This window comes from Tauraco erythrolophus, chromosome 12, assembly GCF_009769465.1.
Source record: "Tauraco erythrolophus isolate bTauEry1 chromosome 12, bTauEry1.pri, whole genome shotgun sequence".
NCBI classification, from domain to species: domain Eukaryota; kingdom Metazoa; phylum Chordata; class Aves; order Musophagiformes; family Musophagidae; genus Tauraco; species Tauraco erythrolophus.
In genome coordinates this window covers 257,744-281,194 of record NC_141476.1, presented here as the reverse complement: position 1 = coordinate 281,194, position 23,451 = coordinate 257,744, and the positions used below count along the sequence as shown (strand labels likewise).

The 23,451-nt window shown below is 41.3% G+C and overlaps 2 protein-coding genes across 3 annotated transcripts; one reads left to right on the top strand and one right to left on the bottom strand.

The window, feature by feature from the left end:
• The first annotated feature begins 342 nt into the window (after positions 1 to 342).
• Positions 343 to 15,395, top strand: RBSN (rabenosyn, RAB effector). Its single transcript, XM_086619328.1, has 11 exons — positions 343 to 502; positions 3,137 to 3,280; positions 5,104 to 5,204; positions 5,845 to 5,890; positions 6,022 to 6,183; positions 7,087 to 7,328; positions 8,213 to 8,283; positions 9,926 to 10,012; positions 10,432 to 10,534; positions 10,969 to 11,043; positions 11,946 to 15,395. The coding sequence occupies exons 1-11, from the start codon at positions 343 to 345 to the stop codon at positions 13,080 to 13,082; spliced, it is 2,328 nt and encodes a 775-aa protein (XP_086475454.1). The 3' UTR covers positions 13,083 to 15,395.
• MRPS25 (mitochondrial ribosomal protein S25) lies at positions 7,224 to 17,766 on the bottom strand. Of its 2 annotated transcripts, XR_015222487.1 has the most exons (6): positions 17,617 to 17,766; positions 17,380 to 17,486; positions 16,885 to 16,972; positions 16,407 to 16,645; positions 9,850 to 9,965; positions 7,224 to 7,262 (listed from the first exon to the last, which is right to left on the bottom strand). XR_015222487.1 is itself a non-coding variant. In XM_086619329.1 (4 exons), exons 1-4 carry the CDS (start codon positions 17,748 to 17,750, stop codon positions 16,453 to 16,455), a joined length of 522 nt encoding a protein of 173 aa, XP_086475455.1. In that variant the 5' UTR covers positions 17,751 to 17,766; the 3' UTR covers positions 16,163 to 16,452. The 2 variants fall into 2 exon arrangements, 1 of the variants encoding a protein (XP_086475455.1); XM_086619329.1 differs by lacking the exons at positions 7,224 to 7,262; positions 9,850 to 9,965 and having other exon boundaries at positions 16,163 to 16,645.
• Between the last annotated feature and the right edge of the window lie 5,685 nt (positions 17,767 to 23,451).

Here is a 23,451-nt window from a genome sequence, read left to right as displayed (position 1 = left end):
GCCGCCCGCCCGCCCTTCCCAAGGCGGAGACGCGAACAGGCCTCTCCGTTCGGGCACCGCGCGGGGCGCGTACCGGGGGCGCCGGCCGCTGCATGCGGAGCGGCGGGACGCGGACCCCGCCGCGCCCGGGGCCTCGGCGCGGGCGCCCGGCGGGCCGCGGAGGGGCCAGGAAAGGCGTGGGGTGACGCCGCTGCCCGGGTGTCTTGCAGGAAGCCGCGAAGGACGATGCCGGGCCCGCGCCGCTCGCCCCCGCCCGCCGTCGCCGCGAGGCGGCCGTGCGCCGCGCTCTTACGCCGTTGCTGAAGCCGGGAGCGAGCGCTGTGCGCGGGCGGCCGCGCCGCCATGGCCTCCGGCCCGCCGCCGTTCGGCGACCCGGCGGAGGTGAGAGAAGGCTTCTTGTGCCCGCTGTGCCTGAAGGACCTGCAGTCGCTCCGCCAGCTGCAGGCGCACTACGAGGAGGAGCATCCCAGTGAGGACAGGGATGTCAGAGGGCAGCTCCGAAGTAAGAGGCTCGACAGCTCTTTTCATGCGTTTGGTTTTGCCGCGTCAAAAGTCCGTTCGGCAGGGGCTGCCAGAGTGTCGGCTAAAACCCGATGGAATTGAGTCACAAGCGAGGGAAGGGGTTAATGGCCTTAGGCCAATAACGCCTACGTTATTTCTGATGCTTTAGAATTTACCTGTTGGAGCAGACACTTAAAAAGACGGCACTCTTCGAATGTCTGATTTTATGCATCATTCTTATTATTGGCCTTCTGGGGGTTTTGCTTGTTTTTATCTGACAACTCTGATTTATACTGTAACCCAGATGAATTCCCAGGCATTACTTGAAGACCTTGCAGAACATGGGGAATCTCTGGCGTTTGCCAGGTACCAATTGATTAATCCCTTGTTTTGACAGTAGATAAAACTGTAGTTGTGGTTAAAGTTAGGAAGATTGTTGGTGGGAAAAGATGGAAGAGAATGTGGGTGGTGGGGCTGGCCGTATATGCTGAGAGTGTCCTGGGGTTGTGCTATGGATTACCAACTCTTAACTGGTGTTTGAAAAATCCCTTGAATTCTGTTTAACTGAAACATTTTCCTTTTTTTACCCCGCTTGTGTACACAGTGTCAATTTACATTGAGAGAAAAATATGCAAAAACTGGTGATAATTCTGTGTGTTCCCTGCAAAAAAAAATTTCTGGCTGTTTTATTATACTAGAGAGACTGGCCTGGAAGTCTTGACTTTTTACTTTTTTTTTTTTTTCTCCTGAGATTGATGATTATTACTACAAAAGTCTGTTTTCTCAGTGAAAAGTGTGTGTTTCTGACAAGCCGATCTTAAGGGTAGTACAGTTGAATATGTCATGAGTCTTTGGGTTGCTTTCCATCAGTCTGGCCGCTACTTGGCTTTTAGCATTGTGCTTTTCTTCTGCCAGCGAAGGTAGACTGGTCAGTACTGCAGTCATGTTCTCATCATGAGTACAGTGCTGTCACAGCTGAATCACAGATGCTTCCACAGAGCATTTAAACCAGAACAACAATATGGTTTTCATTGTGATGAAAGAAAAGAACAACTTCGACTTGGTAAAATTTCCCAAATACTTCTTTTATATAGTACAAAACACCTGCATTTTATTTTGTTCTCTCTTCAGTGTTCTTTTAATCTAAACCAGCGTACCTTGACTTGTCAGGCTGTCTTTCATGTGTGTTCTTGCATAAGGGATGTTGCTTTTGTCTGCTTGCTCTCTGTCCTAGTTACTCGTGTCAAGGTCTATCCAGTGAAGTCCATTCTAGAAGGAAGGCCGGCAGAGTCACCTATGTAAATTACCTGGCTTAGGGACTGGTTTTCAAACTGCATCACAAGTGGTTGCACATCTTTGTGCTGAGCTCCAGCTATCCTAATTGTGGAGTTCTAGAAATGCTTACACATCACCTTATTACTTCAGTTGAGTCGTACTGAGGTGGTTAAATTTGACTTCATGTCAAACAAGATTATGAAGTTTGCTTGAAAGACTTTTGTGTCTATGGTAAAGCCATGAGGCATCCTTACTTTTGGAGTATGTCAGACTTTCAAAGTCCTGAGTGCAAGAGTATTTTCTATTTAGATAGTGTAATCTTCACTTAAGAAACTGCAGTGTGTAGCTGGCATTTGCTGTGCTGGCTTGAGAGTAGGTGGGGAGAGGAGAAACACTATTTCTTAGATGATGTTACAGTGCTAGCAAAGCTCTTGCCAACCTGACACGGTTTTGCTGAGAAGTGTGTTTTATATCACAGTGTCATTTTTGGGAGGCAGCATAACTTCAGGAGCTGAAAAACTGCTAGGAAGCATGATGTCTACATGAGGGGCCTGCTGGCTCAGCCCTAGTGGCTGAAGCTCAGGGGAGATGACCTCCAGTAAGGTCAAGGTGGACATTCCAGTGGTTTGGACACTAAATAAGAAAGTTAAAAATATGAAAGGACACGCTAACTCATGATTTCCAGCAGCTTTTTAGAAAGCTGGATGTATAAAACGTCTAGTTCAATGAGATACTGGATGTGTTTGGCAAGAAAAGTAGTGCCCTCAACTTCTGCTGGCGTCCAGAGAGGAACTTAGCTGCAAGGGCAATGAAAGCTCTGAAGTTTCAAGTTCCTGGTGTTTGTTTTTTTTTGGCACAGGAGACTGTCCTCTCTCACTAGCATTCGTATGAGATAATGCCGTGGGCTGTTTAGTACTTTTGAAATTATTTAGGTGTACAAGAACACTGAAATTCTTAGTTTGTAGTTTGAAGACAAAGACAGTGTTGAATGTCCTTGAATCCTAAGATAATAATTGGGAATTAAGAGAATTAAGATATTATCATACATCTGTGTATGATGTCCCAGAACGCTGTGAAGCAAGTCCCATAGTTTAAGACAGCTCACTGTATTACAATGAAATCCCTGAATGTGGTGTCAAAAACTACTGTTATGTCATGCAGACCTTAGTGCTACAGAACACAAAGAGCACTGCGTGTCATCCGTGATTCTCCGAACTGCATCCTGCTTCTAAACAGAACGTGTTGAGGATAAACTTGTCATCAAGGAAGAAGACTTGGGCTCGAAGACGAAGAATATTCCATACTGGTTTCATGTGACAAAAATCTGCCACATTTGATTACTTAGGTTTATCTTTTTCAGATCTAGTCCAGAAGGCCAAAAGAGCAAAGATGAAATTGCTGAAACGAGAAGGAGATGATAGAACTGGTTCTGGATCTCAGGAACGATATGAGTCATTCAGCTATGGTGGAGTAGATCCATACATGTGGGAGCCCCAGGAAGTAGGTAGGAGAGCTAGAAAGCAATACGCAAGGGGGATAACTTTTTCTTTAATCTTAATTGGGAAAGTGCTACAGTGTTGGCAAAGTTGCATGGAATCCTGTCCATATTGATTTGATTCGCTGTAGCACGGGGTTATGGATCGTGCAGCCTGCCTATGCTGTGTGGGGGGATGCAGATAATGGGGGGGGAGGTATAGAATCAGTACCCCAGCTAATCTCAGAGCAGGACAGTTTGTCATGTCACTGTGCCTGAGCTGTTGAGGCCTGCTGCTGGATATCTGTTTACCTCTGTGCACCTAGCTTCATTGAGGTGTTCTGCAACCGTGTTGTGGCTTTTTACAAAGCAGATAATGCACTAATTAATAATTAAGCTATGTAAATTTCCAGCTTTTGGGCCACACTTAAAGTAGTTAGTTTACGTGTGTGACAAAAAGCTTGTCCATTGATTTAAACTTTTTCAGCTTTTTCTTTGGAATGGAGGTGTAGATCATCTCATTGAAAAGAGATTTACTTTTTAAGCCAAACAAGCAAAAAAACACATAACAAAGAAAAAACAACCCCAACCCTCCGAATATAAATCTACATTTGTAGAATTTCAAGGACAAGTTGACTGAGTCTGTAATTACAAATACTGCTACTGGAGATTGCCTCTTACTGAAATATTATGGTTGCTTTCAGAGGGAGGAAGCAGCACTGTCTCTGGTGGATCCTGGGAAAGTCTCCCTGTGCTACTAGGACTAGGACTTAGTCCTTTGGGTCTGCAGAGTCCGAGTTCTGCAGCTTATTATACTTCTGACTTTGTAACTATTTCAGCAGCAATCGTAGAATAAATATTAGTGAAGAATAAATTTAGGCAGCGAACTAGCAGAAGATTTCTGAACGTTAGAGAAGTGAGAACTTTTTTCTGATAAGAGTGGAGATGAACCTTACGGATTTTAGGATGGGATTTGGTGGGTTCGTGAAAGGGACTACGTGATGTCTCCAAAGCAGTGGCTGAATTCAGTTACCCAGAGGGGCCCTTTCATTCCTGTGAATTCAGCTTTGGAGGTTTTTTGGTTATTTCATTAGCATGAGAAGTGAGATTCTTTCACTTACGCAGGTAGTATCAAAAAGCAACATCTGATTTTGTGTTCTACCAGTCAGAAGGAAGATTTTTATTTGTTATCCTTATTTTATCTGTAACTTTGATTTTTAATACCTGGCTCATCTTACTCAGAAAAGGATCAAAACTTAACCTTGAAACCAATGTTGTCAAGTATGAATTGTACATTTCTTAAATAGATGCTGTACTGTTCTTTTGTATAATTGGTGATCAGTTTTCTATAAACCTGAACTGTCATCAAGGATTCGATTCAGACCCACCCCTGAAGGTGGAAGGATGATCAGAAGTCTGAAAGAGAAATTGCTGTTGCATTGACCTCCCAATAATCATTGGACCTGCCTCTTCCCTTCGTTCAACATTTAGGCAGAAAACTAAAGGTTTGGGGAATACTACGGGTTGATAATAGCTTGCCAAATGTAACTGAGGGATGAAGAGGAGGAAAAAAAAATGTTGCAGATGTTCTCTTTAACATAGTGCCTGTTGTTTTCTGTAGTAGAAATAAAACACTGTTTGTTGGTAGCCTGGAGTTGAGGCTTTAACCTTCCATGTTTTATTTAGAGCAGCACCATGAAAATGTAGGACTCTAATGTGTCCCTAAAATTTGATCTGAACCTGAGAAGTAAATGGTGAAAAGAAGTTACAGCTTTCCTTCAAGAGGCATTAAATGTATTTAAATCCATAAAGAACACCTGGGTAACTATGAAAATTGTCTGCTATCTTGCCAGGTGCTATGAGAAGCCATCTTTCTGATTTCAAGAAACACCGAGCAGCCAGGATTGATCACTATGTAGTTGAAGTCAATAAGTTAATAATCAGATTAGAAAAGGTAAAATTGCTGCTTTTTAATATTCCAGCCTTCTGAATGTTTCCTAGATTTAAAAAAAAAAGTATTTTAGTATGAAGTGTGCCCATTTATCTAGCAGTGCGCTTGATATGTGCATAGAGCATAGTCAACTATGACTCTCTGCCTTTTTCATCCTTGAGTACTGTGCTTGGTCTGATCCTGTACTGTGGATATGATTTCTGTTTCTCTGTACTATTTTCAAGCTGAAGATGCTACTTCCACATGCTTCAAGAACCTGTTTTCCTGTATGTTCTCTCCATCTTTTACTTTGCGAAATTACTCCCTAACGTTTTTGTCATGATTCTTCCAGCTTCTCGTTCTTCAAAATCTACCAATGATATACTTACATTTTGGCTCAGATGCTGTAATGCTGGATGCTGTAAGGATTATGTCCAAAATGCTCTGATTTGTACAGGTTTGGCAGTTATTGTCTAGCACTACTTGTATAAATATGGCATTAGAAATAAATAGGAAAATTGTGGGAATCTGGTGTAAAACAAGCTGACTCCTATCTCTTAAAAATGTCAGGTTTCTTTTTTCTTGTTGGGCTGGGTTGTGTTAGTCTTTTTTTTTTTCTTGCAAAAGTACAATTTTCTTGAATGTATTCTTTCTCTTCTACCAGCTTACATCATTTGACAGAGCAAACACAGACTCAGCTAAAATAAGAGGTTGGTATGAGCTTACCTCAGGCTTTTGCTCCTGTAGTTTAACCAATAAGGTTAAGTTATTAACCTTAACCATAAGGTAAATAAATTTACCTTACGTTGTGTGTATTCCCTCCCCTCTTGCCCGATCACAGCTATAGAGAAGTCTGTTGTGCCTTGGGTCAGTGATCAGGATGTTCCGTTCTGTCCAGACTGTGGCAATAAGTTCAGTATTCGAAACCGACGTCACCACTGCCGCCTTTGTGGGTCTATTATGTGCAAGAAGTGCATGGAACTTGTCAGCCTTCCTTTGGCAAGTAAGTGTAGCGTGTAGTGTTAATTCCTTCTTTCCTTACCTCACTCAGGGTGCTAACTGCATTCTGGCTTTTTGCTGTTAGAGAAAAAGCTGCTGGCAATATTCTGCCTGTGCAGAAAACTTGGTCCCTAATGTGTCATTCAGTTTCATGCAGATACTTGTCTGTGAAACAGAGTAAGAAGACTAATTTCTCCATTCTTTATCTCTGTTCCTTCTTCAGATTTGGAAGCATCACATAACACTGAAAAAGTTACTAGGAGAAGTAGTAGCAGTATATACTACTAGTAAATATAATCAATATTTAGTGTCTTATTCTGCCGAGTACCATAACTATGAAAGTATTAACTTTAGGAATTAAAACTGCCAAGGTTCTTGACATTTAAAACTATTGTGGACATTTCCAGTCTTGCCCATGGTTGTCCAAATGCTGACATCAAGGAAGTTCATTCACAGGCCTTTAAGAAACCCATTGAACTTTAATTTCCTCATCTAGCGAGATGGAGAGGAGACTGTATTTTCTGTGGAAATAAATGACATTAACTGCACTTTTTGGAGCATTCAAGCACAAAACATGGTCAGCATTGACATACCTGTTCTTCCACACATTATAACTGTGCAAGATCCAACAGGAGAGTGCCTATAGGCATAAGCAGAGTAGGTGGTTCTTAGCAGGCTGCTATCTAGCTGCTTTTAGAATGGAGCAGGATTTACAGCTAAGACCCAAATTATGACTTGCAGTCTTGGTTGTTAGAGGTTCCTTGCATGTCTTTCAGCAGACTGTTTCAACTTGGTTTTCTGTTGTTAACTGAATGTAAAGTTTCTATTGAAGTGCAATTTGTTTGTGTAGGTAAAATCCGTTGACTATTTTCCAATCACTGGAAAAATACCTATGTATAATTTTTAGGTAAACTCACTAGTGCCAGCAAAGAGTCCTTGGCTTCTCATACTAGCCCCAACTCCTCACCTAATAGTGTCCACGGGTCCCGCCGTGGCAGCATTAGCAGCATAAGCAGCGTGAGCTCAGTTCTGGATGAGAAGGATGATGACCGAATCCGTTGTTGTCGGCACTGCAAAGATACTCTGTTGAAAAGAGAACAACAGATTGATGAGAAGGAATACACTCCAGAGATTGTGAAACTCTACGAGGTAAATAAACCCTTTGCTGCTTTCATCCTCGGTGTATGTATCTGCAGTTGTCACTACTTGACTTTTGGCCTGTTATCTCATGTCCAAGCTCAAATTACTTCATGACTTAATACTCACTTGTGTTAGAATAGACTCTCTCAACACCTAAGACAATGGGTGTTGATGCCATGTAACAAAGATGTACCTGAAATGATGGAGCCAGTTGTCGTATAGTATTTCTATCCCACAGTAACTTCAAACATCGTTGTAAGATACATCTTCATTCTCATAATCTGGAACTAATAGTTCTGAGATGACTGTCTCTTAAAATTGTGAATTGTATCAGCTGGGATTCCTCAGAACAGTTCTTGCTTAACCCATTGATACGCTGTGCACTTTGTTGATGGGCTGCACTGGAACTGTAGGACTTAATGTTGTCAGCACTGTTTGTCCTCACACTGATAACAAATGCTTTTTTGAACCATCTACATCAATCAACAGTGCATGGTGGGAACATTGTGTTCAAATATGCTTTGAAAGCAGGTACTGACAATCATCAGGTATCTTTTCAGAAGAGTCTACAACCCCCCCAGGTTAGTATTATAGGGGTTTCTGTTGGTGCGCTTTGTGAAGAGATTTAAGACTAGAAGTTGTCCAAGTCATCCATTAAAACAGCTTCTGAATTCAAAATTCACCTTGCAGGGTTACAGGGAATCTTTCTCTGTTCCTGACCACACCATCTGTGTCCTGAAGATAACTGGAGAGTCTTGTCATCCTGAATAGTTAAATGGCTTTCATCATGGTTAACTCTGAATGTGCACAGGCAGCGTGAAATGTTTACATCAGCATGTTCTTGCATCAGTTTTAATGCAAGTTCTTTTTTCATACGCTTTGTTCTAAACAAGAAACTTCGACTCTGCATGGAGAAGGTTGACCAGAAGGCACCAGAATACATAAGGATGGCAGAATCACTGAAGTAAGCCCCATTCACTGGTTTTGTTTATGAATATATGTATTTTTCCTCTCCAGAAGTGTGGGAAGGAGTAAGGAAGTGGCATGCTAAGACAAGAGTGCGTAAATTTAAGAAATTTAAGAAAATTTTAAGAAAAAGCAGTGTTAGATATCTGTTGTCTTTTGGATGCTCTTCAAAATAGTACTGAATTAGTTATTAATTGTAACACTGCATGTAGAAACGTAATCTGATTCATTTTTTTTAAAGCCATTTCCCAGTGAGTTGCCACTGTCATACTTTGACATGTCACCTTTGCAAAAAGGAAATACAAGGCTACAATTCTTGTTATGTAAATGAGCCTCTTCAAAACAGTTGAAGTAGGGTATTCCTGCCCTCAGCTGGATGGTTTGGCTTCCAAGTAGTGCCCCCAGCACAGGATCGTTTGAATGTTGTCATCCGTTCTTGTGGAAAGCAAGCCACCTTCACCTGACAGTTGTTCCAGATGCGGCTGCCCTGTGCTGTGCATTCACATACCACTTCTGTCGTAGTGTTCTCTCACTGGGGTAAGGTAAACCTCTCCAGCTGTACCTGTAAGAGGCTGTCAGGTTATACTTCTGGCTTGCACAGTAGAGAAATACACACATTGATCTTAGGCTATGAAGTATGTCCATTTGGGAAGTTCAAGTTAACAAATATTTCTGTACCTGTCCATTAGATCTGACAGTTGTAGAAAAACTAGGCTGTCATTCATCGTAACAGAACTGTTTTGGTAAAAACACACCTCCCAAAAGGAAGAAAGAAGTACAGAAGGTGAAAAACATGCTAAGCTGTTACTGCTTTTTGTCATGGCTTCCTGGGGGCTGGTGTTATGTGGCTTGACAACTGGAGAAAATAAAAATATGAATTTCCTGGACAACGGAAGCACATGTCAGAAAACAACAGACTTCTTTACTGATGAAATGAAAAATTTCTCACTAGTAGTGAGTCCCAGAAACTGGAATCCTATGGATAGTGAAGTTGCTTTTGAGAGAGTCATCCTTATCTTTTATATTTGTGATATAAAAGGAGAGGGAGGCCAAAAACTGGTGAAGACTCTTCCTTGTTAAATCCTAATTTATCTGTAAATGTGAGATTCTAGTAAAGTGCATATAATTGATTGTGTCCCCATGTGGACACTTACTAGTGTCTTAAATATTGTACCCATGTGGGGTTGTAGGCTTTTGCTCTCTGACAAATGTTAGAGAGAACTATTTTACTTTAATGGTATAGGTACTTAACTCAGTCCGTCACTGCTTTTTCCACACTCAGTTGCCTGGAAAAACCACCGGATAGATGCATTTGCTAAGTATGTGTATATTTTAGATATTATTGGTAGAGTGGTGTTCTTGTGTTAAAATAGAGTTTCTTCTATAATAATAAATGATAATACAATCATAAATATAGTGATCTCCTAGGAAATGTTCGTGTTCACCAGATGGCTGTCATTTTCCGCTTCCGTCACGAAGGAGTTTTTAAACACAATGAGCTTCTAATAAAATCATTCAACCCCTCTAGTGTTAGCTGTTGTTAGCATTGTTGAATCTTCCTTACCTTGGGATAACGTCTCGTGTTCCGTGTGTTGTTAGCTGGATGCATGACTTACAGTAAAGTTGTATTTATTTCTTAGTGCTGGAGAGACGACCTACAGTCTTGAACATGCAAACGACCTGAGGGTGGAGATTCAAAAAGTGTATGAATTTATAGATGCCTTAAGGTAAAAGATCGCTCTTCCCTTCCCCCCACCCAGCATGTGTGTATCTCCCGCTGTTACAATTTCTCTGTGGTTTTTCTCAACTGTTGGTGTCTGTTTGTGTACCATGTACCTCCTTATTCATATGGATAATCAATTTGTCTGCTCAGTTGTACAGAGGATGTGAAAAGATAGATGCTGTTCCTGTGCACTTCAATCTGTACTTCCTTTTCCAGCCTTAAAATCATGCGTTCCTCTGCAGTGGAAATAACCAACTACATGGGAAATAAATAGTGTGTGTTGGTTTTTTTTTAAAAGTGGGAGTGGAAAGTGTTTACCTAAAAGAACATCAGAATTTTCGTCCAATATTGTCTCCCCTTCTGTTGCATTTTTGCTCGCCCTTGTTTTTGAACTGATGAGGCTGTATGTTTGCTTTGATTCAGTAAGAAGATTTTGAGTCTAGGCTTGCGTGAAGATCCCCAACCTCATCCTAAAACACTACAGCTTCAGAGAATGATAAGATATTCAGCTACGCTTTTTGTTCAGGTATGTGGAGCATATGTTATGAGCTGAATGTAAATTTTATATAGCGTTTTCTTCTTTGCCAGGCATCTCTGTGGCTTGAAACTCTTTTGGCAGGAGGTTTAGTTCCATGTGTTTTCTGTAGTTCCCCTAATGATGTGTTGTAGCCTTAAATGAGCTAGCTTGAATACAGATAGTGTAGTTGGAGCAGCATTGAGTTTAAGGTCGGAAGAGAATGTGCGAATCTTGGTTTTGTCTCTTGCTGAGGTGTGAACCTAACTAGCAGCATAGTTACAGCAGCAAAGACATGCTCAGACTTGCAGCAGTGACTGCAGTGTAGAAGTGCCTTTTATTTGTTTGAGGGGTGTTCTGTTGGTGGTATCTCTCTTTTCAAGTAATTGAAAATGGGCTGAATGCCTGCAAGCAACAAACACTGTAAATATTTAAATTTTTGCCAGGAAAAACTGCTCGGCCTGATGTCCCTGCCAACCAAAGATCAGTATGAAGAACTGAAGAAGAGAAGACTGCATATGGTAAGATAGGTTGTGTTACATCTTGTATCAGGGCCTCCTTCAAGGGCTTAAGCCTAGTAGCTCTGCGTGTATGAATAGTTGCCTTTAACACTGGATTTAGTTTTTCAGGTTTTTTATGCAGATGTTTCCACACCTTTTTTCAGGGGTTCATGTGACGCCGTCATTGTATTCTATCCAGAACATAAGTAGGTGTGTATGAACAGCTGAACGCTTCTAGAAAGCAGCAGTGACTCGGTTGCACATGCTGTGTCTGCTGCAGTGCATGCAGAGCAAGCCCTAAACTAAATGTGGTCGTTTATGGGGATTTTCAGATCGCGCTCTGGAGTGCATTTGCACAAGTAGAATTCGTAGACTTCTTCCAGTGGTGAGAAAGGACACGTTAGAATACGGATGCCTCCTCAGAGAGAGAGGGGGTTTTTCAGTTCGGAGGGAGGACATCATTAATGGTAAAATTGACTCACCAGGTGGAAGCTGAGAAATAAGAATCGTTCACTCTAAAAGCGAATGATAGCAGTGACCTTTAACACGGGTGTTCTGTTACAGGTGTCTGCTGTAGTCAGATGCGATGCGGTTACTGTGCCAGTCGATCTAGACCACTCTTTACACAGTTGCATTAAGCATTTTTTTCCCCTATAGAAAGCACTGTCACTGCTCCTTCTTGCCTACAAGTTTGTAGAGGCAGATGTCATGGGATTTTGATCAGTATCATCACAAACTGAAGGGAAGCATTTGGGTAATATTATGAAAATCATCACTTTCTGCAAAGTAACCAAAAATGCAGCCGATAGCTTTCAGTGTCATCCAGCAATGTCAAAGATCAGCTAACTTCTTGTACCTATGGATATTTAGAATGGAATTTTTCAAGCTCATGGTGTTCTCTTACTACGTGTTTTTTGTTTTAGGTGGCTCTCGAAACACATGGAAAACAAGAGGAAAAGCAGAAAGACTTTATCTCCAGATCTGCAGCTGCAGTTAATGGTGATGCAACTCACCTGAAAAAAGGAACAGTCAGGAAATCTGAAGGCTGGTTACCTACATCCAGCATATCGAGGGAGAGTGGGATAGCAGACCCACTTCTTCAGCAGATTGACAATATCACATCCTTTATTAAGCAAGCAAAGGCAGCTAATAGGATAGACGAGGTCCATATGTTGCAAGAGAACCTGAGGCAGCTTCAGGATGAATATGATCAACAACAAACTCTGAAAGCTATTGAGCTTTCTAAAAAACAGGCAGAAGAGGAAGAGATGCAGAGGGAGGAACTTCAGGTCCTTCGTGAAAAAGAGTGGGAAAGAGAACACCACAAATTCATGTCTCAGCATTCAAGGACACGCTCCTTAGACTTCAGAGAAGTCAAGCAGCCTCGGCATGAAGTTGCAAAAGAGAATCAGAACTTGACAGCACATGCGTTGGATTTGGATGTTACTCAGATCAAAGGGAAGCGAAGTTTTGAAACTCCTGCTGTTGAGCAGCTGCCTACTAAAGAGCGCTTGATCTTCACGCTCAGACCCCAGAATGTCCCACAGCATGACAAAGACCAAGATCAGACAGCCTGTCTAAATCCCTTTGAAGATGAAGCAGATAGCCCTCAGTTAGAGGAAGATCCTGCTAACCCATTTGCCAAAGACACTTCTCCAATGATTTCTTTCTCTAATGTAGCTCTGCAAAGTGATAAAAAAGAATATAATCCATTTGAAAACGATGAAGAGGATGAACAAACTAATGGAGCACCTGGCAGTAGTACAAACCCTTTTGAAGAGGATGAAAATCCATTTAAAAAGCCTGAGGGCAGCTGGAATTCCGGGAATCCATTTGAGGAAGGATCCTCTACCAATCCCTTTGAAGTGGAGGATGGCAATGAGATCTCTGGAGAGGAGGCTATAGAGGAAGAGCTGCTTCTCCAACAGATAGATAATATCAAAGCTTATATATTTGATGCCAAACATAGCGGACGAATGGACGAGGTGGAGGTACTGACAGAGAACTTAAAGGAATTGAAGCGCACATTAGCAAAGCAGAAGGAGAAATCCCACTGCTGAAGCAGTAAAAGGGCTGTGTAATAATTATTTCCAGTCTGCTGTTAAATACGGGAAGGTAGAGCAGGTACTTAGAGGAGTACAGATCACAAGAGGGAATTGGGAGAATCCTGACTTTTATGCACTTTCAGTTAGGCATTTCCACTACTACTCAGTCTTACAGAATTATTGAGGTATGCTGCTGGTCTCAAATGCTTATACTAAGAAATTCTAACATAACTTGTGTCAACACTCTTTTAATGCTACCTGGTCTTATTGTGTGTTTATTTTGGTCGAAGTGGTTAAGTGCTAATAGGGAAGTATGATTTGGGAATGGTTGTGATGTTGGTTTGTCATTTTTCCCCTTTCTGTTGTAGTATTGGCCTTTCAAGTGGGTCTTTGACTAACGGGAGACGAAAACTTTCCTAAAACTTCTGCGTCCTCTGGCAGTGACACAGTGCAGTATTACAGGCTAGCTGGATTGCCCGATGGTGTTAGGTAAAGTGCTGTTAAAAGGCTCCTGTGATTCTTTGAGGTTGCAGGTCTTGCAGAGCAGTTTTGTGCAGTGCTGATTTCCTCTGAGCACAAACTGAAGTGTAATAGAGCCATGCTGGATTCAGAGACCTGCTTGTGCCAGCACAAATAGCGATTTGTTTCCAGGGAAAAGAGCATCAGGCTAGCACTGTTTCAAAATAACACAAAGGGTGACCCTCCAATTCCTAATCATCTTTTACAATCTACACATTCCTTTAAATTCTCTGGGTGACAGAATGATCATGTTTGTCATATTAGTGAGACTGGAACCCTCTTTTTGTAGCGTTCAAGGAACAAAAATCTTGTTTACAATGAAGAGCTGAAGTGCCACTGAACTGGAATTCTGTGAAAGCTGGGAGACAGTCTGTGGCTGCAGTAGTGCCAACCAGCAATTCTCTTTCATGCTTGATTCCCCTCAGAAGTTGTTACAAGAATCAGGCACATCTGTCTTAAAAAAGAAGCTCCAGTTGGAGTCATCTCGTGATCCTGTGGTCCTGGGGATGACTAGGTGATGGCCAGCACCTGTGAGGCAGGAGGGCTTAGAGCTGGGCTTCTGCAGACGGGTTATCAGGAACATAGGATCATTGCAGGTTATGTCAGCCTGTTTCTTTGTGAAAGATGGAGCCTGAGCTGCTCTGATTTTTATCTTTGAAAGGCAGAGGTCTGTCATCAGGCATCAGTGTTTGAAAGGGTGGTGGGGAGGAGTTGGTCTATAAAAATTGTATTTATTTAAAGCTGAAATAGAGGAAAATCAGGCAGATCACACTGTATAGCACTAACACTAGTGGGCTTACTCAAAAAGTGTAAGCTTTTATGGACATGTCTTTTAACTAGGTCTCTGATAGTTATGTATTAGCATAGCTGTAGCCCACGTGTTGCATAGTATTTTAGGGACACAAATAATTACACTACCTAAAGAGCAGGAACTCTAGTTTTATTTTGCTGTAAATAAGTAGAGGTAGGGACTTGTGGAACCACCTAAATCCTCACTTAATAGCACTAGTAACTGATCAATGACTTAGAGCAGCCAGTTAAGGACAGCTGATGTTCTTCTTGATGTAGCCGAAATCTGAAATTGAAAGGTGCACAGAACAGGTTGTCTTAAAACCATGAAGTTTTTATACTGAGATGTTTTACTAGAGTTGATCGAGCCCCTGAGTGTTATTTTGCACAAAGTGAAATGAGGAACAGGATTCTGAAAGGTTGTAAACCAACAAAATGTGCACTGTGGCACCAGATTTACAAAGGCAGCAAAGTAAATGTTGAGACAGCCGAATATAATCCCCGGAATTGTTTTAACAGAAATACTATAAGGTCATTATTTAAGACAGACTTGCTTGCTAGGCAAGAGGACTGCTCCCTGCAGCGTAAGCCAAAGGGTATTTTTCTGGTATCAACATGAAAAAAATGTTTCAGTGGCTTCAGCTTTCACATTTTTTAAAAAGTGTCTTTTCCTTGTTGCAACTATCCTGCCTTGTTTGTATTTTCAGTCTAATACACTAATAAAGTATCTTCATTGTACATGTAATAATGCATTTTTACAAGCAGGTAACAGACTAGCATACCTCATGATCTTTGTCAGTGTTAAACGTGATAGACTGGACATCTGATACTAAACTCATCTCCAGTGAAGACCTTATGCTGGTATTTGAACTGCTGTGAGACTCGCAAGGCGCAAAGGAATGAAGACATCTTAACTATAAAGCTCAATAAATAACTAGCATTGACTTTTGTTAAAATTGCATGCACTACTCTGTATGGAAACTTTGTAAACAGATTAAATAAAACAATGTGTTTATTTTGTGCTGTGTTTGTTCTGGAGAATTTTTACGGGATGCTTAAATTGGTTTGGAATTTTTATAAGCCTGACTTAAAGGTTATGTGCAATTACCAAATTCCAAGCAATATAGTACAATCCATCATGTGGTTTATATACTATTATAGGTGTAGTGTAATTGTTTGGTGAGGCAGAAGCTATGATGATTTAGAAGGTTTTTTTTGACCATGTGCAGGGGTGTTTGACGTAAGAGGAGTTTCTGTACAGCAGCACTGGGCTTTGAAGCATAATGGACTTGCTGGCTAGAATTATTTACTGGATAAATCTAGACACAGTTCTCCTTTGTATGGCTTTTTTTTAAAGGAAGATTGTTTAGGAAATTGTCTTAAGAGTAGCTTTATATTTTTTTGAAGGGTAACAAAGATAATTGTAAAGCGTATCTTTCAAATACCAACTTACACATTCTCCTTTACTGCTGATATTCTTGACTTGATCAGTGCTTCTCCGAGATGCAGTGTAAACTACAGAAGTTGTGTCTTGTGGTAAATGAGACTTTTAACTGTTTCTGAGTGGTAACTAAATCAGTTAAAATTCAACATGTAGTTTGATCCTTCAGGTATGTTATCATTGGACTGTCTTCAGTTAGTATCTAAGATGGCAATCGCCAGGAACGCTTTCACACCACTTCCTATAAATTGTTGGCTTCTGTGCTGCTTCTAAGACAAAGTAACTTTTTAGTCTAGTCTCTCTATCCCAAAGCAAACATGATCTTGGTTTTGCCATAACCTCATACCTGCAGGCAGGAGTAGCAAATAGGGCTCTAGTCATTGTGTTTTCCTTGTTCTGCTTTCCTTTTATGCAGTGTTGACTGTAATGCTTTGTAAAACTGGCACCAAAAAAAGCTAGGGTTTTAACTTTTATTTATTCTTCACTTGAATTATTTCAGTTGTAGCTGTAAGAATTATGAGACAAGGTTGTCTATATTACACGAACTCCTGTTTCTAGGAGCTGTTAGCTCTTGTCTCTCACTGCAGTACCTTGATCATCGGGCCCTGAGGAAAAACAACTGCATGACTCGGCACGTCAGGTTGATGCTTCATTTTTCATAGCAGCTTTGTATTTTCCCCTCATCTCTTTGGGCAGCGGCACAAAAGCAGGGCAGGGAACTTGGCCTTCAATTTCACACATGCATTCTCTCAGATGATACTTCTTGGGCCCAAAAGTCGCTGGATGTGATAGTTTTTTCCTTTCTCTTTCCTCTTTTTCAAGTGTTTCTCTAGAAAAGAGATTTGTTTGTTACTATCTGCAGCCTGAATGGCAACATTTCCTTTCCCTTCCCTGAACCCAATTTACCAGAAAGATGGCTTCACCATTCCTAGGTGGTGGACTTTACATAGCTCATGTCAATTTTGTTTGGGAAAAGTGGCATTTCCTTCTGTATATCTCACAAAAGTTTGTAGGGATTGTATTATGATGGATGTGAGGCTGTACACTAGCTTATTAAGTATTACTTACTTGCTTTTGCCCAAGATTTTTTTAATGTGCTCAGTTATCTCTTTGTTGGTTTTATCTTCCACATCAACCAAAACTTGTTCTCCACTGTCTGTCAAGAAAGATTGGTAATAGTATGTCACGCAGTAACACGTGCTGTTTCACAATAGCTGCAAAAAGCGTTTTAAACACACAAAACTGAAGTCCTCTGCTTCTGCACTACAGTTAATGTCCAGTGTATGTTCCAGTAGGAGAAGCAGAGTCTCCATGGAGGATGGCTCTAGCTCTGCTGGCAGAAGCGGGGCACAGCGGGGAGCGCAGCCTCTTTGCTTCCGTGCAACGCCGCTTTCCTGCGCGAGCGGCCGCGGCCCAGGCCGAACGACAGAAACGGGGCTCGAAGCGCGCTGCGAGGGACGAGCGCGGCCGTTGCGCTGCCTCGCGGGGCCCGGGGCGCGGCAGGAGCCCCGGGGCCGCAGCGCCTCGGGGCCGGCGCGGCTGCTCGGTCCCGGGGGCACCTACCCAGGTAGAAGCGGAGGAAGGGCGAGGGGGTCATGTTCCTGAAGAGCATGATCTGCACCCAGGGGTTCTTGTACTGGATCTGGGGGATGTTGAAAAACACAAACTTTCTGGAAAGGAGAAGAAGAACACACGAGGCAAACCCCGGCGTCTCTGAGGAGGGCGCGGCCCCTCGCAAGCCGAGACGCCTCTGAGGAAGGCGCAGGCCGCCCCGCGCTCCCGCCGCGCCTCCGCGCTCACCTCGCCCCCTCGCTCGGCTCCCCCGCCGTGTTGTAGTTCACGGTCATCACCTTCACCGAACTCTTGAAGATGACGTCGCCCTGGCTGAGGTACTGCAGCGTCCGCCTGATGGGGAACCGGCCCTTCATCGGCATGGCGGCTGCGCCCGGCCCGCCGCGCCGCGCCGCGGAAATGGCGGGAAGCTCCGCCCCCGGGGGCGCGGGGCGCGTGCGCGTGCGCGGCCAGCTCAGCCGCGGGGCGGGCGCTGTTGGTGCGAGCCCGTCAGCGCGTGGCAAAGCGACCGCTCGGGGAGCCAAGGCAGCGCGAAGGGTCCGATCAGGGCCCGGCGCGCGGGTGCGGTGGCGGCTGGAGCGGCAGCACCGAGTGACAGCCCGGGGGGAGCCCGTCACCGCGGCCGCGAGGGGAGCCACGAGGGCAGCACCGTAACTGCAGCACGGGCACAGCGAGCAGCCGCCCGGGACAAGTGAACACCAAACATTGTCTGCTAATCATCTCATCGCCTCAAAAAACCTCAGAAAACAGAAGACTAAAGAAGATGAATTAAGAAAAGGTCCTTCTCCTTCTAGAAGTAGCTCTGATGTCAGGAAGGTTCATGGGATTTATCTTCCGTCTTAGATCCGGTTAAATCGCTCCTCAGACAATCACTGTAGTGAAGGGAAAATACTGTTTCCCCCTAAAAGATAGTAATTTATGTTTTCTGCTTTGGATACCTAATGTTTAAGAAGAAATTAAATGAGCTTAAAATAAAACTCAAAAATGCATTTATATTTGTAGTTAACTTTAATGGTATAAACCTCATTTAGGTAGTACTATTAAGCCACAACAATATAATGCCACATTTAAACAGCATTTAATAAAATGCATAAGCTAAATCATGCACTGCAATACTCTATATACAAACACAACAATGCAAATTCCTCTTCATGACTGAAGACATTGATAGATATAAAATTCAGATGATATAAAATTCAGATAAAAAAAGAACATGCTATTATTTTTAAATGCTATCACATAACAATGCTGATTTCACAAAAGAAGCTGTGAGAAATTAATAACTGTTGCAAGGTTTTTAACTTGAAATTAAAATATAATGACATAAACAATAGTTTCCTAAATTATAATGAATAGAGGCTTCCAGAAAATATCCCAAAGAAGTAAAAGTAGATGATTCCTTTTATGAAAATTTGCTATTTTTGTAGGAGCTCAGAACACCCTGGTGTGCCAAATAGATACAACACTTACACCGTGTGCAGTTTTTCAGTTAATGAAACTGAACACTGGCTTGCAATGTATTTTGGAGTACAGATTAATAATTAAAAATATTCCCACATTTTACATTGGTTCCATGTATGAAAAATTTAAAATATGCTCTGTAAATTATGTTTTCTTATTAAAGAACATCTTTTTTATTTGAAATTTATTCAATTCTACTTTTGACTCACAATCATCAGTAATATTTTAAAATGGACCTGCGCCTTATTATAATTTGTCTAAGATTAAAAAACATGAGAAGCCAGTTATTCAGGGGTGTTAGATACCTGGAAATGGGTGTGCTTCACAGACTTTTGCCTTCTGTGATCAAATACGGAAAGCTGATTTCACATTCTGTGGCTTCCACATTATATTACAACACAGCCTTTATTGCCACTTAAAGTCGAGCGCATTTTGTCCTTCGCTATACGAACAATTCAAATATGTATATAAAACAAATTGAGAAATTTAAGGTACGCTCTTTTTCCTAAATTCACAACTGATTTTTTAAACAGATTCAATCCTGATCAATATTCCAATTGGCTTCCTAATCTCACGTTTCTGCAGGGTAGTGAACAGACGTTCAGGTTGCCATTCAGCCTTTGAAGAGGCAAACAAACATTATTGAAATGACACTGATTGTCAGGACATCAATGAAGGACCATGCGTCACAGGAATCCCTGCCATTTAAATAATTTTCCTGCTGAAAATCTCAAAATAAGGTTTGAAATGTTCAAATGGATGTTTTAGAGGTTTTCTGCTACATTTGAAACAAAAGCGTACAAGCGCTGACTAAACGATACAGTGAGAAACAGAGAACATCGTTCGCATTTTCCATAGCAAAGTCATCCAAGCAGAGGGCCTGACTCCGAAAGAGACTTGTGTTTTACATTAAGCATGCAAGAAGCTCACATTATTTTCATTGGTGTCTGCTCATCTGCTTAAATATACACAAATCTTTGCCACATCTTTCTACACAAGGTGTAAAGAAATGCCCAGAAATTTCCACTTCGTCTTTTTAATATGACAGAAACAAGACTTGCTGACCACTCCCCTACACAGTCTAAGTGCTTTTTTTAAAACATAAGGTTAATAAAATTACTTTTACAGAAGGCTTTCTTTTGTAACTTAAGTCATCAGAAGGGAAAAGGAACAAGAACTACTTATATTCTGATAATTTACATGTTTCAATACTCACTATGAGTAATAAATCGTCTTACTGCAAGTCTAATTTCATAAACGCGCCATGTGTCCCGCTCCCGTGTGAGCAATGGGAACTTCACACACACAGTGCAAGATCTGCACAGATGACAGTTTCAGGAAAGGACAGAATGTGAAAATGAACATTAGTCTGACAACTAAATGAACAAACCAGCTTTGCTTAGTTTAAGCTAGACAAAAGAGAATAACTTTGGAAAGTAAACACACAATTGAAACACATTGTGAAAATCCTAAATAAGTCTTGATGCTTGCTAAGAAATAAACTAACTGCAATCTCCCTCTTATTTAAGTACCACTGTAACAGAAATGTCATGGTTTCATTCAACAGAGGACATAGTCTTTGTTTAAGTAATGATTTGCTTTCATGTTATCATTATGGTTACACAAGTATTGATTTTTTTAAACAGCATCCATTGCATCCTGTTCTGTGTGCTACAGTTCAATGATAAAGGGCAACTTGTTTTTCTTCCAATTAGCCACTGCTGAAGACTTAAAAAAAAAAAATCAATCTCTTACCAAGTTTCACTGCAAAATAAGACTTTACAAAAAAGTCTCTGAGAAGGCTGAAAGAGAATGAGTATATATTGAAAACAGGGAAGTATTTTCTATGACTGTAGTTATTTATTTATTCATTTATTTTTAACAGACATTGTATGTTAATTAACTATTCACTGGCAGACTTCTACACGTCACATGAGAAAAGGTAAAGGGAGTAATGCAAAGGCCAGAAAATTCATGGAATAGATCTGTCATTTCTGAACAGAAAATACTAAATTCAGGCTGGGTTTAGAAAATGGTGCAAAGCTCAGAAATTCATGAGGATTCACCTGCTTAAGCAAGGCTTAGTTTGGGCTAATAAATGAAATCTAGGAAGCTCTGGAGCAGCAAATAAATGAAAAGCTTTAAGTTACAGAACAGTATGAATACTTGGCTACATATCTGTACATATATACATACACTACACACCTCTATACACTGTACATAATATATTTTGACAGGTATAAACATACATTCATACACACATACATACAACTATGTACATACGCATTAGCTGCTCAAGTGAGTTTTAGAATTGAACATGCAGAAATGCACAATGGTGGGAGGCACAAAATAAAGATGTGTAAAAATCTATCAGACCCTTTAAAAAGAAGGAAGACAGGTAGGAATTTAACAATAAGAAGACATTTTCAAAGCATTCATGTAACTCAGAGGATAAAACAGGTGGTGGGAATTCTATGACAGTATTATCTGGGCTGGACTTAGCATGACTTAACAAGAAGCTCAGTAATAAGGTAAGTCTGGGGTCTGATGTTTTCCAAGTCTAATATATTTAGACTTAGAGCATTTAAACTTTACGAAGAATTTTACTCTAACTTGCAACCTCAGTATAAATAATGTTATAAATTTTTTTTTCACAAATAATTTCCCATATAGTGTCGATAACATTGATTGCCGCAGAAATAAGGTTGTAGCATTATACAACAAGCCAGGTTATGGCATTTTTCATCAAACAATAAGCCTGAACTTAGTTCAGGTGAATTTACAGTTAAAACAACTCAGCAACTTTAGAATTAAAAGAGGCAAAAAGTAAATATTTTCATTTTCTCCCCTTTGCCATGCCCTCTTGATATTTTTTCATATAAAGCTGTTTTTTTAAACTAATTTTCTGTCATTCAGGATCCAGTAGATGCTGGCAATTCGTCCTTCCTCTGCCCCTTACTCTCCCCTCTCGGGTGAACACAGCCTCATTTTGTTGATTCTCCCTGGCTATATGGAGGCATTAGGACTGCAGATGATGTGTGCTGCTCTCACAGCAGGCCCATACTTACGTCAGAGCAAGGCACCACAGCAGCTGTTCTCTTGTTGTATGGCCAGTGTGGCAAACAGATGTTTGCCTGGTATTTCTGCTTCTCTTGTGTACAAGAGTAGATGGAAAAGAACCAACCTACCCTGCTTTTGCACTCTAAAGAGTAACTGAAGGAGAGGGATTTCAAATAGAAAAACAACGTGGTTTTTTTTTTTTTTTCTTTTCAGAGTGATATCATCCTGTCTGTATTTGCTGGGGCACCTGTGTATGTGTGAATGACCTGCCTGTTCTACTGCTCGCACCACCCAATTCCAGCTGGGCCTCTGACTGGTGCTGTTACTGCAGAAAGCTGTTTTCATCACCGCTTCTTTGGCAGTATCCTCAGCCTGATAATTTCCAGATCCCTTTTCTTGGCTAAACTGAACTCCTGATACCCTTGCTACTCATGCTATCTGGTGCTTTTTTAAGTTATCCTTTAGTAATTAAACAGCAGGTAATCTGGGAAGAATCCTAACTACCCTCTTAATTTTATTAGGCAGGAAAACTACTGATATCTTCAGCATCTTGGATGAAATCACTCAGGAATCTGTGAAAGTTGTGTACTATACACAACAAGGAAACCACTGAAGTGTTCTACAGTCTCTGCCAAAGAAGAAACACAGTTGGAAGCCTGGAAGCTTCAGCCCGGCCTTGTTTTCACTATCCCATCCCAGAACAGCCCTTTGCCAAAGGCTACGATAACGATAATGCCGCGGCAGCTGTATTCAGCACAGAGCCAGTGCTATTCCCTGGAGGCATTACGGCTGCCCTGAGGGCCAAGTGCTTCAGATGGTGGTAAATGATACCAAGTAATCAGTGGTGAACGACAATAGTTTCTTGCCTCAGAGTGCTCTGAAAACTGAGCCTCCTTAATATTCTAACATTTTAAGGCAGCTAAAATAAAGTCTTGAATGATGTCTTTGCAGGATCTCTCCTTGGAGATTATTTTTTTGTCCGCTAACAGTTCCATGCCAGAGTAACTCCACTGGCCCCAAAAGCATTGTATCTCATTTCCAAGCAATGTAAACAGGCAGAGAAAGATGGCTTTTGCACATCGTCTTAGCTCCATGCCTCTTTTGTCCAAAGTAAGTAAATTAAGGGAAGTAAAGTAGTACACCTTCTTGCCTTTGTCACAAATGCAATAAAAATCATTACTACAAAGATAACCCAAAACATTCCTACACAGTTATTGATGATTGTTCTTTCTATTTACAAGCTCCTAATCCATTTCCTTCTCAAAATAATTGGAAAAGAAATGAAGCACATGGAGAATGGACACTATTGCCTCGTTATCATTCTTTGTATGCCCCAGTTCCAGTCAGCACAGAATTCTAACATTTGTCTGAATGAATTATTTCTAATATACACATGCACTCAAGTTCAGATAGAGCTAATCAGATAGTTTACCACTATATTTCTACCAAGTTAAAATATTTTCATTTCAAGAGCAGCAGAAACAGGACCTCAAAAATTCTAGAGAGAGTGAATTTTAGGCACTAAGTACAGCTTCAGTGAGA

Bases quoted from the DNA above. Each gene is read 5' to 3' on its own strand.
- RBSN (XM_086619328.1), top strand. From the start codon at position 343: ATGGCCTCCGGCCCGCCGCCGTTCGGCGACCCGGCGGAGGTGAGAGAA. The intron at 5,891-6,021 runs GTTGGTATGAGC...GCCCGATCACAG, and splicing joins AGACTCAGCTAAAATAAGAG to CTATAGAGAAGTCTGTTGTG. The intron at 11,044-11,945 runs GTAAGATAGGTT...TTTTTGTTTTAG, and splicing joins AGAAGAGAAGACTGCATATG to GTGGCTCTCGAAACACATGG.
- MRPS25 (XM_086619329.1), bottom strand. From the start codon at position 17,750: ATGCCGATGAAGGGCCGGTTCCCCATCAGGCGGACGCTGCAGTACCTC. The intron at 17,487-17,616 runs GTGAGCGCGGAG...TCTCCTTTCCAG, and splicing joins GAGCCGAGCGAGGGGGCGAG to AAAGTTTGTGTTTTTCAACA. The intron at 16,973-17,379 runs GTAGGTGCCCCC...CTTTCTTGACAG, and splicing joins CTTCCTCCGCTTCTACCTGG to ACAGTGGAGAACAAGTTTTG.